At 41.4% G+C, this 12,612-nt stretch overlaps 1 protein-coding gene across 1 annotated transcript in view; it reads left to right on the plus strand.

The window, feature by feature from the left end:
- wdfy2 (WD repeat and FYVE domain containing 2) overlaps window positions 1–3,487 on the plus strand; it is a gene marked incomplete at its 5' end in the record, with an annotated part of 15,850 nt that extends 12,363 nt beyond the window's left edge. Inside the window, one exon of the mRNA XM_079276965.1 lies at window positions 1,228–3,487. Within this exon, the coding sequence (XP_079133091.1) occupies window positions 1,228–1,257 (30 nt within the window). The 3' untranslated portion in view covers window positions 1,258–3,487. The remainder of the gene's footprint in view (window positions 1–1,227) is intronic.
- Between the last annotated feature and the right edge of the window lie 9,125 nt (window positions 3,488–12,612).

Here is a 12,612-nt window from a genome sequence, read left to right on the forward strand (position 1 = left end):
CTAGCACTACATCTAGCATTACATCTAGCATTACATCTAGCATTACATCTAGCATTACATCTAGCATTACATCTAGCATTACATCTAGCATTACATCGAGCATTCCATCTAGCATTACATCTAGCATTACATCTAGCACTACAGCTAGCATTACATCTAGCATTACATCTAGCATTCCATGTAGCATTACATCTAGCATTACATCTAGCACTACATCTAGCATTACATCTAGCATTACATCTAGCACTACATCTAGCATTACATCTAGCATTACATCGAGCATTCCATCTAGCATTACATCTAGCATTACATCTAGCACTACATCTAGCACTACATCGAGCATTACATCGAGCATTACATCTAGCATTACATCTAGCATTACATCTAGCACTACATCTAGCATTACATCTAGCATTACATCTAGCATTACATCTAGCACTACATCTAGCATTACATCTAGCATTCCATGTAGCATTACATCTAGCATTACATCTAGCACTACATCTAGCATTACATAGAGCATTACATCTAGCACTACATCTAGCATTACATCTAGCATTCCATCTAGCACTACATCTAGCATTACATCTGGCATTACATCGGGCATTACATCTGGCATTACATCTAGCATTCCATCTAGCACTACATCTAGCATTACATCTAGCATTACATCTAGCGTTACATCTAGCATTACATCTAGTATTTAACTGTATTATATCTAGTATTTAACTGTATTTAACTGTAGTATTGTCTGTTGTATTTAACTGTAGTATAGTCTGTTGTATTTAACTGTATTTAACTGTAGTATAGTCTGTCGTATTTAACTGTATTTAACTGTAGTATAGTCTGTAGTATTTAACTGTATTTAACTGTAGTATTGTCTGTAGTATTTAACTGTATTTAACTGTAGTATTGTCTGTAGTATTTAACTGTATTTAACTGTAGTATTGTCTGTAGTATTTAACTGTATTTAACTGTAGTATTGTCTGTCGTATTTAACTGTAGTATTGTCTGTAGTATTTAACTGTATTTAACTGTAGTATTGTCTGTAGTATTTAACTGTATTTAACTGTAGTATTGTCTGTCGTATTCTCAGATAAGACGTGTTGGTGACGTCGTTACAAGCGTCAGATCCAAAAACAAACCATATTTCAATTCTACAGACGTAGATCTTTTTCATTACTCATCTCATGAATCAGCAGAAATGTGTCTCCTGTCTGTCCACAGCTGTGGGACATGAGTCCTGTGGTGTCCTGAGTTCACCAAAGACTGGGACGTGTCAGGGAGGCGGTCTGAGAGAGAGCGAGGGAGAGAGAGAGAGAGAGAGGCTCATCCATCGATATCCACATCATCTGGATCTTATTTACCAGCTGCTCATCAGTGAGGACTCTGCTGGACTCTACAGGACTCTGTGGGGCTCTACAGGACTCTGTAGGACTCTGTGGGGCTCTACAGGACTCTGTGGGACTCTGCGGGACTCTACAGGACTCTGAAGCAGGACAGGTCTCTGTTGACACCAGTCCACAGACCGGTGGGTGTTTGAGTGACAGGTGGATTCTCTTCAGAGTTTAAGTTGAGGAGTTGAATCCTTAATTTACTTCATTTTCACGCATTCCTGCCGGCTTCCTCCTGGAAACAGGAAGTGAAGCGTTTCTTTCTGCTTCCTCCTGGAAACAGGAAGTGAAGCGTTTCTTTCTGCTTCCTCCTGGAAACAGGAAGTGAAGCGTTTCTTTCTGCTTCCTCCTAGAAACAGGATGTGAAGCGTTTCTTTCTGCTTCCTCCTAGAAACAAGAAGTGAAGCGTTTCTTTCTGCTCTCCACTCGATCACCTTCATCCGGCTGCAGTCCGGCACCCCCTTCAGGTGTAGACGGGGACTGCAGCAGTGCTCTCTGTGCCTCTGTTGTCTCCCCCCCCCCCCCCTCTATAAAACCACTCAGAGACACGAGGTTCATTAGGGTTTAAAACGTAAACCTTCAGTTAAATGCAGGTCTGTCCTGTAGATGGTGCTCATGAGCTTATTAAAGTCTGCAGCTCTTCACAGAGACAGATGTGATGTTTGTATGTTGTACTTCTACACAGTCAGTGTTTTACTGCAGTAATGTTCTGATGTGGACGTATTTAAGACTCCTACAAGAATCTATACCAGTTTAAGTGAACGTTCTATTTATAATGTTTCACCTCTTTACCTTCATGATGAGGAACTGAAGCTGTTCTCTCTGATCTCTCCAAACACACCAGACTCCTTATGAACAGGTTCAACCTCTCGGAGCACAGGGGCTGCTGCTCCGTCTCTCACTGTGTCCGTGTTGTTGAGACTTCAGTGTTTTAAAGAGTTCCTTTAGATTCACTAAGCTTCAGCAGTAGAGCAGCAGCTCCTGAGTTCTGAGAGGTTCAATCACTGTTTTTATGAATGGAGTCTGGTAGTACACTGATTGTGTACAAGTACAACATACAACCCCACTTCTAGCTTCACTACTGTCTCTTTAAATGCTGACGTTGGACTGAATCAGTCGCCGGTTCTATCCCGGTTTTCCGGTGCATTCGCTTCGTCTTCACTGTGTTCTGGTCAAGAGAACTGGTACCAGTAACATCCCGGTCCGGAACCAGTTCGATCCCGGTCCGGAACCAGTTCGATCCCGGTCCGGAACCAGTTCGATCCCGTTCCGGTGCCAGTAACGTCCTTCGAAACGGTTACAATGTGTCTTTATATCTAGCGAGCGACTGAACCTCAGAGCTTTGGAAAAAGATTTATTTCTCTCAGTTCACAGAAAACTACAGAGTGATGTCACAAAGAGGTGACGTCATCACTGATGATGTCAGAACACACAGTGTGTTTATGAACCAATCAGAGTGCATGCTGGTCCTCGTGTGTCATGAGATGAGTCATTATTCAGAGTGCTCACACGAGAGGAAACTAATGAACATTTAACGTTTGTGTTTTTTTTATGTCATTGCACTGAAATCAAGAAGAGAAATACGACACGAATCGCTGCTGTGAAGAGAAAATATGATTTATTTTATTATTTTGTATTTGTGATTATGTTGTTTGTGCTTCAATGATCAGATGGTAACTAAGTTGTTTGAACCGCCACTGAATATTTACTAAATATGTACTGAATATTCAGTGAATATTCACTGAATATTTACTGAATATTCACTGAATATTTAGTAAATATAAATATTCAGTAAATATTCATATATTCACTGAATATTTACTGAATATTTACTAAATATTTACTAAATATTCACTGAATATTTCCCAAATATGTGTGATACTAAAAACAAGTTTATGTTTCTATTCATAAAGCTCCAATTATATCCACTGTTTTATTACAATAATCATAAATACACGTGCTCTTTAACTACATATCATATTTGTTGTTTTTGCAGACCAGCTTCTAATTTATGTTTTTAGCTTTAAGGTGTTTTTCTAACATTTCCAAAAAAATGAACTGCAGATATGATCCTGTGATCGTGTAAATGATTCATAAATGTATTGTTCTCATGAGGTCATTGGTCATTTTTTTGTGTTTGTGTATTTTTTTTGTCGATGTAACATGTGACGTAATAAAAGAGGCGGGTTCACCACCAATCAGGAGTCTGTTGTCTCGTTAGTCAGAATCACCTTTAAAGCAGAAATGATTACGTGTAATAAATATTAAATGAATAATAAACTTTAAAGTCTGTGAACACGGAGCAGTTTAAACAGGACCGTTATGAAGAGAAGACATGAATAGATATAAAAAGCACCAATAACCCTTTTATAAAAGAATGAATAAACCATTAAGACTGGGTGATGATGTAAAGACGACGATTGACCGCTTGTACAGTGTGAACTCATCAAAACCATATTCAGCATTAATCTTTAACTCAGCAGCGGATTCAGTGAAACTAAATCTACAGAAAAGTTTCTTTATTTGCATCAAATAAAACAAAACAATTCATCTTTTGATTCATATTCTGTTGCACTCGAGATACAAAAACAATCAGATAATATTCAAGCAAATATATCAATAACTTGACAAAAATAAAATCTTCAAATTACTTTGTGACCAAAAGTCCAAAACAGTAAAAATATGAAAGTTGATTTTCACGAGAGAAAAGCAGAAAGTCTTCATGGCATCAGATGTTTTGATTTAAAGTTCATTAAACATTAACATATTAACACATTAATATTCTCAGAGATCAACTCATCAGGAAGAAAACATTAAAAACAGGAAGTTACTTTTCCATTTAAAAGGCGTTCGATGTACATATAGGTGTAGAAGTCACTGATCCACTGATCCACCACTCTGCCATTAATGTATACTTTACAGATATTAAATATACAAAGTAGCGTTTTGTTAGTTACATGAAAGTGTCAGTGATCGATACATTTCACGAGCAGCTACTCATCTCGTGTTGTCTTGAATTCTAGAATAAAACTAAAACTATTATTTAACACACTGCAGACTCGTCTATCTGCACCAACATGAGGCTGTTAAAGTATTTTACATAAATATATATATCACTACTCACTCTCTCTCTGTATATATATCTTCATATACAGTGAGGCTGCATGTGTGAAGTCGATGTTACACACTGAATGATTATGAATGCCCATTGATTCAGTTTTCCCAGAGTAGTTTATTTCTGTGAATAATAACCAGACAGTAACAGATGAATGTCAGCATCTACGATCTCAACTGTCCGTTGCTGGTCTAGCTCGATTGTCTTTGACAAGAATTACAGAACACGTCATTGATCAGTATATTCTCTTAAACACAACAACGTCGACACCACCGGAAGTGGATCCAGCTATAGCGCCTCTGGTGGACGTGGACGTGTATCACCGTCAACACTGATAAAGAGCGAATTCTTTATTACTGTTTTCTTTGCTTTTACATTTTATTTACATTTTATTTATCAAATTCAAAAGACACACGCCTTATGATTTTATTATTTATTTATATATTAAAACTGTTGTTTTTCACGAGATAACAAACAAACAAACAAACAAATGTGTCTCCATCAGCAGAAACACGTTCAAATTGAGAACGACACGTGAGTGATATCAATCAATCACAATAATACTAATACATGAATACATTTGAGGAGGAATTATTCAGTCGTAAGAAATAAAGGAGCTCAAACGATAGTTTCGTGTATTCGTTGGTTTCGTTTTCAATTGTAATAAATGAGGGTTTAGAGTTATTACATCTGGATTTTGCACAATGTTTTTATTATGTTAAAAAATCAATCTTATTAATGACAGTATGGATGTTTCTGGGAGTACATCACAGAAGCGATTTACACTGAATCTATATATTTAATCTATATATCAATCATGATGTCTAAAAACCCGAAAAGCATTAATAACGAACATATCATTACCCAGAATCCACAGCGATGCTCAACGGGTTCATTCGTCACTACTTATGTGAGTAGTTGAGCCGCACACACCAGTTGTCAGGATGGCCGAGTGGTCTAAGGCGCCAGACTCAAGGTAACTCCTTCCTGTGAAACTGGGACTTCTGGTCTCCGAATGGAGGCGTGGGTTCAAATCCCACTTCTGACAAGATCTTTTTGTCTTCTTTATTTAAAATGTTTCTCACGATTGTTCCCGTCAACATGTTCTTCTTCTGACTCGTCTCATATTTTGTGTCTATTTCCAACATGACGTCATCATAATTGTTATGGCCGATAATAAATGATGTTAATATACAGTGTGTTCATTATGAACACGATCAATACATTTAATTCATAGTCGTGTTTCATCTGGTTAAAGCGGTTCATCGTGTATCATTGAAGTCTATTTGTTAAACGATGAGTGTAACTCTCTCCAGCTCATGAAGCGATGTGAACGTGTCTGATAAAACCAAACAAGAGTCATAAATACTTCTTCTACTTCTACCAGCCGTTAGTACGACGTCATTGTCAGGATGGCCGAGCGGTCTAAGGCGCCAGACTCAAGGTGACGAACCTTCCACAGAGTTGGGACTTCTGGTCTCCGAATGGAGGCGTGGGTTCGAATCCCACTTCTGACAACAGTTTTGCGGTTCATTCAAAATAGTATTTTCACATTCGTTTGAGTGGAATAGGCAAGATTGACAATATACAGAGTAAAGGACTCAACATGAGCGGATATCGTGAATACAGAAGTAAATACATATCTTGCTTTTCAAATTATTATTATTCTTTTGAAAGTGCGTTGCTCTCTGGCTCTGAACACAGACAGACAGTGGGTCACATGGGGCGGGATGTTGATCAGGATGGGCGTCATCACGCGTCTCAACCAATGATTTCAAACCTTTTAGTTGATGGCACTGAAAAAGTGCGTTACAAATAAAATGCATTATTATTTATTATTAGTTTCCGTAGATAAGAGTTGAAGGTTTGAGGACTCCCATTCATAAACAGATAGGAGACAGATGTGTTAGTGTGACAAGGCTCAGATGAGATAAGAGGAGGGGCTGAATGGAGGTGTCAATGGGCAGTTAGAACCTGTTGACCAGATGTTTTTTCATTGATATAACTGCATGTACAATATGTTTACACTTGAATGAACAATAATCAAATGCAGAGAGAGTTATTGAACAATATGTTAGGAGAAGTTAGTTTTACAGTCTTACAGTTACAACCGGCCCTTTGAGGGACCGTGATGCTGATGTGGCCCAGAGAAGATGAGTTTGACACCCGTGCTCTATAGGAACCAGTCTCAGTGTAGTCCTGATCCTCTATCTGAACCAGTCTCAGTGTAGTCCTGATCCTCTATATGAACCAGTCTCAGTGTAGTCCTGATCCTCTATATGAACCAGTCTCAGTGTAGTCCTGATCCTCTATATGAACCAGTCTCAGTGTAGTCCTGATCCTCTATATGAACCAGTCTCAGTGTAGTCCTGATCCTCTATATGAACCAGTCTCAGTGTAGTCCTGATCCTCTATCTGAACCAGTCTCAGTGTAGTCCTGATCCTCTATATGAACCAGTCTCAGTGTAGTCCTGATCCTCTATATGAACCAGTCTCAGTGTAGTCCTGATCCTCTATATGAACCAGTCTCAGTGTAGTCCTGATCCTCTATCTGAACCAGTCTCAGTGTAGTCCTGATCCTCTATATCAACCAGCCTCAGTGTAGTCCTGATCCTCTATATGAACCAGTCTCAGTGTAGTCCTGATCCTCTATAGGAACCAGTCTCAGTGTAGTCCTGATCCTCTATATGAACCAGTCTCAGTGTAGTCCTGATCCTCTATCTGAACCAGTCTCAGTGTAGTCCTGATCCTCTATATGAACCAGTCTCAGTTTAGTCCTGATCCTCTATATGAACCAGTCTCAGTGTAGTCCTGATCCTCTATGAACCAGTCTCAGTGTAGTCCTGATCCTCTATATGAACCAGTCTCAGTTTAGTCCTGATCCTCTATATGAACCAGTCTCAGTTTAGTCCTGATCCTCTATGAACCAGTCTCAGTGTAGTCCTGATCCTCTATATGAACCAGTCTCAGTTTAGTCCTGATCCTCTATGAACCAGTCTCAGTTTAGTCCTGATCCTCTATATGAACCAGTCTCAGTGTAGTCCTGATCCTCTATATGAACCAGTCTCAGTGTAGTCCTGATCCTCTATCTGAACCAGTCTCAGTGTAGTCCTGATCCTCTATATCAGGGATTCCCAAAGTGGGGTGGGCGCACCCCCGGGGGTGCGCGAGCTGCCTCTAGGGGGTGCGCGAGAGGAAAAATGTAATGGCGGTGCAGTCCTGTCTCCTAAAAATTACGTTCCCCCAAAACTAAAATGCATTCTCAATTACGTTTTACCACGAACGTATTTTCTCCCTGATTACGTTTGTGTTTGACGTACAAATACGCTTCTCATCAACATATCTTTGCTGTACTCTAGTCTTTATTATTTTTCTGTGATCTGCCTCGCCTCTACCCCGCCACCCACAAGTTGTTGACCCGCGGTCTGTTCCGAGGGCTGACAGACCTGACGATCGGGTGCCTCACGGCGGGGGCGGCTGGAGACCTCGCGTCCCAGCGCCAACGAGTGAGCGCCGCCACTCGGCACCATAAAACCAAGTCCCGGATTTCACCCGGGGGACATTCTGGAGGTATTGTGACCGGTGATGTGCCTCGTTGCTGGGGAGGTATGAGCCGAGAGTAGCGGGGTGTTATGGAGGTATATATTACAACTCGGTGTTGTTCCCGTGCGTGGATGAGCGCATTTCTGCCGGAGACAGGTGGCGTGTTGTGGTAGTATTCTGACCGCGTAATAGGAGAGGCGGTGGTGGAGAGGGAAACAAATGTTAAAGAGATGGTGGAACGTATGATTGGAGAGAGAGAAGCGAAAAAGTTGGACGTGATCCCGGTGTCCAACAACACTGTCGCGCGCATCGATGCTTTGTCCGAAGACATCCTGGCTACATTAGTCGGTCGCGTGAAGAAGAGTGAGTTTCACTCTCTGCAAGTAGACGAGCCTACAGATGTGGCCAATCTGGCCAATCGTCCGTTACCTCCGTAACGTTACGTCCGTTACCTTTTCGAAGGCACGGTGCAGGAAGAGTTTTTGTGTTTTTTATCTTGTAAACAAACGCCACGCGCGAGCAAACTGTTCTCTCATTCGTCCGATTTTTATGCGGCTCTGTTGCTTTTTTTTTTTTAAGGTGTGGGTGGGGGGGTGGGGGGGGGTTGGGGGTGCGTGAACCCGGTCGGGATGTAGAAGGGGGTGCGTGGCCTAAAAAGTTTGGGAACCGCTGCTCTATATGAACCAGTCTCAGTTTAGTCCTGATCCTCTATATGAACCAGTCTCAGTGTAGTCCTGATCCTCTATGAACCAGTCTCAGTGTAGTCCTGATCCTCTATATGAACCAGTCTCAGTTTAGTCCTGATCCTCTATATGAACCAGTCTCAGTTTAGTCCTGATCCTCTATATGAACCAGTCTCAGTTTAGTCCTGATCCTCTATATGAACCAGTCTCAGTGTAGTCCTGATCCTCTATGAACCAGTCTCAGTGTAGTCCTGATCCTCTATATGAACCAGTCTCAGTTTAGTCCTGATCCTCTATATGAACCAGTCTCAGTTTAGTCCTGATCCTCTATGAACCAGTCTCAGTGTAGTCCTGATCCTCTATATGAACCAGTCTCAGTTTAGTCCTGATCCTCTATGAACCAGTCTCAGTTTAGTCCTGATCCTCTATATGAACCAGTCTCAGTTTAGTCCTGATCCTCTATATGAACCAGTCTCAGTGTAGTCCTGATCCTCTATATGAACCAGTCTCAGTGTAGTCCTGATCCTCTATCTGAACCAGTCTCAGTGTAGTCCTGATCCTCTATATGAACCAGTCTCAGTTTAGTCCTGATCCTCTATCTGAACCAGTTCAAGACTCCAGACCGTTATGCAGCCGGGATGCTACAGTAAGAACTTCACCTTCACCTGCTACACTCCGCTGCTTGTGGAACAAAGACGGCCACAGAGCAGTGAGTTGCAGCACCTAGCGTGATGGTCAACAGAGGCGGGAAGGAAAACTACGTTCACAAAGGTTAAAGGATCAGATACATAAGCTACGAACGGAAATACAAGGAATTAGAGGCTTACTACATCTGGAGGATTATGAAGTCATGTCGAAGCAAGAATTAAGGGAAGAAATTGAATGTAAGGAAAAACAACTAGCTGAGCTTCAACTTGAAATGGATGATGCTAATGTGTTAACGTTACCACGGCGATCAGAACGTCATAGTGTGCAAACAGAGAAAATGCATGCCTACCAACAGGAGGAACTGAGTAAAAGGGAAAAAAGACTCATAAACCTCTATGATCAATGGAAAATCAAAATCAGAACATCCAAAGAAAATTCAAAGAAAGACATATCAGTCACTGAATTGTCTACAATAGCAGACAACATTGAAGAGGGAATGGATGATGTCATGAGAGCTTACAGTGAAATAAGAGAGCGTGCCACACCATCCACTGAGTTGAGACGCAAGATTGATGCATGTGAGGCTGTGACTAAAGACCTTATGAAGATAGTCCATGAACGCTTATCAGCAGTAGATGGCGATTATGATGTAGTACGTGAAAGGCACCGTCTCCATCAACAGACTCCCAGTGCCAACGCCCACAGTGTTTAGTGGAGACCCGATCCTGTACATTGAATGGAGGGCTTCGTTCATGTCACTTGTTGACCGAAAGGGTATTTCTTCAGCTGATGAACTGTATTACCGAAAGAAATACGTCAGTGGCCCTGCTTATGTAAGACATTTGAGCATAGAACTGTGTTTAGTAGCTATAATAAAAGTGTTCAATAATTCATATTTAAGAATTCATAATTAGTCATAATCATAAGGGTTTTGGAAATGCATAATTAAGATAAGCATAAAGTGTTTTAGGATTAGCAGCTAGAAGTAGAATTTGAGACATGAAGCTTTTCCCAAAGTTGCAGAAGTTCAACGTTTATACTGAAGGATTATCATAGAGGGATTAAACATAACTGACAGTCATTGAATGTGTTGGTGAACTCAGGGACAGAAAGGCAGACAGACAGAATACACTCCTGGAGTTAGCCAATAGGAATCGGGATAAACGGAAGAGGAGGAGTTTGGAGCGGATGTGGGTGGTTTCATTTCAAGTCTTTTTCTCTCTCGTGTGATGGCTCTCAGAGGACGGACGGGTTTTATACCTGAGGAGCTGAGTAGAGTTTTTTGCAAACGGGGTTTTATTGATTTAATATTTCATGAAATAGTGTACTTCACTGTAAAGACTGTACTTGCATCAGTGGATTAAATTCCTTTTAATTGTAAACCAGTTTTGGTAGATTTATTGTTGCAGCGTGTGGACTGTACAAAGCAGCCGGACACGCGCTCTGGCCTCCTCGCTGTGGAACAGACTCAAACTTCCACACTTATAAATGTCTCGAAGGCACATTCTATCGCGATGATGAGGCATATAGAGATGCATGGAATATATCAAAATGGCCAAAAATTCAGCCCAAGGATGCTGAAGGGTTAAGAACATTCTCGGACTTCCTAAGTGCCTCTCCAAGCCACGCCCCATATGAAGAGTTTAGAAATATTAAGTGACTGCAAAGAAAACGTAAAGCTAATACAAAAGGTTCCTGACTGGTTAGCATCAAGTTGGAATCGCCGGGTTACAATAGCCCTCATGGAAGGAAAAGAGTTTCCCACTTTTGAGGATTTCACTAACTTTGTGTCTTTAGAAGCAGAGATAGCATGCAACCCAGTCACTTCCCTATATGCTCTTCACTCATTCAACTCATCTTATGACAAAGGATACATAAAGGAAACAAAGGGAAACAAAGCCAATGTTTTCATCACTCAAACTGCAATGAACAGTGACAGGTCAACATTAAACAACGGAAACCCAAGGTCCCCCTGTATGTGGTGCAAAGATGACATCAACTTCCCAAGTGCCCTGACTTCAAAGAAAAGTCCCTTGAGGATCGACGAGCATACGTGAAGGATAACAAGCTGTGTTATGGATGTGTGAAACCAGGTCACAGTGCCAAGGAATGTCGTCACTGCCATTGTTGTGATATATGTAAGGGAAGGCACCCTACCTGTCTCCACAATGAGAACTACAGAAGACTTGATGGTAGAGAAAGGTCTGTACCCTTTGCAAACACAGCTCCAAACACTGTAAACGAAACCATGGCAGCCACAGCACTCAGCGTCACTGGAGGTAATCAGTCAGGCAGCACTTCCATGATCGTTCCTGTGTGGGTGTCCTCTGCTGAAAACCCATCCAAGGAACAGCTTGTCTACGCATTAGACACTCAAAGTGACAGCACCTTCATCAACAAGGAGACAAGCAATGAACTACAAGCAGATGCCTACCCTGTGAAACTGAAACTTACCACTATGTTTGGAGAGAACATGATTGTGAAAAGTGAGAGGGTATCTGGACTACGTGTGAGAGGTTACAATTCACATGTTCACATCAACCTTCCTCCTTCTTACACGAAGGACTGCATTCCTGTGAAATGTGATCATATTCCCACTCACGAAACTGCAAAACAATGGCCTCACTTAACAGCGATCGCAGATAAGATGCCACCTCTTCTCAGCTGTGATATGGGACTCTTGATTGGGTATTACTGTCCCAGAACACTAACACCCAGACAAGTAGTAGCAGGAAAAGACAACGAGCCCTATGCCATCCTTACAGACTTAGGATGGAGCATTGTAGGCTGCTCGACACTGTGCCTCGATGAAACAGAATCAAGCCTGTGTCACAGAGTCGCTGTAAAGGAACTCCCAATAGTCACGCCGATGGATGTGATAAGCGCCCTGGAATCAGACTTTAAGGACACCAAAGGAGATGACAAGACTGTCTCACAAGAGGATCTCGTTTTCCTGAACAAACTCAAAGAAGGCATAAGGAAAAATGAACAGGGACATTACGAGATGCCTCTGCCCTTTAAGCAACGGCCACACTTGCATGATAACAAAACACTCGCTGAAATCAGGCTCAGTCATTTACGACGGAGGTTCCACAGGGACGAGAAACATAAGGACTACACAGCAGATATGAAAGAAGTCATAGAGAGAGGTGATGTTGAAGAAGTAAACAAAGATGGAACTCCTGGTTCCATCTTGGCATATACCACCCTAAAAAGCCTGAAAAACGAT

This window comes from Melanostigma gelatinosum, assembly GCF_949748355.1.
Source record: "Melanostigma gelatinosum genome assembly, chromosome: 10".
In the NCBI taxonomy this organism is placed as follows: Eukaryota; Metazoa; Chordata; class Actinopteri; order Perciformes; family Zoarcidae; genus Melanostigma; species Melanostigma gelatinosum.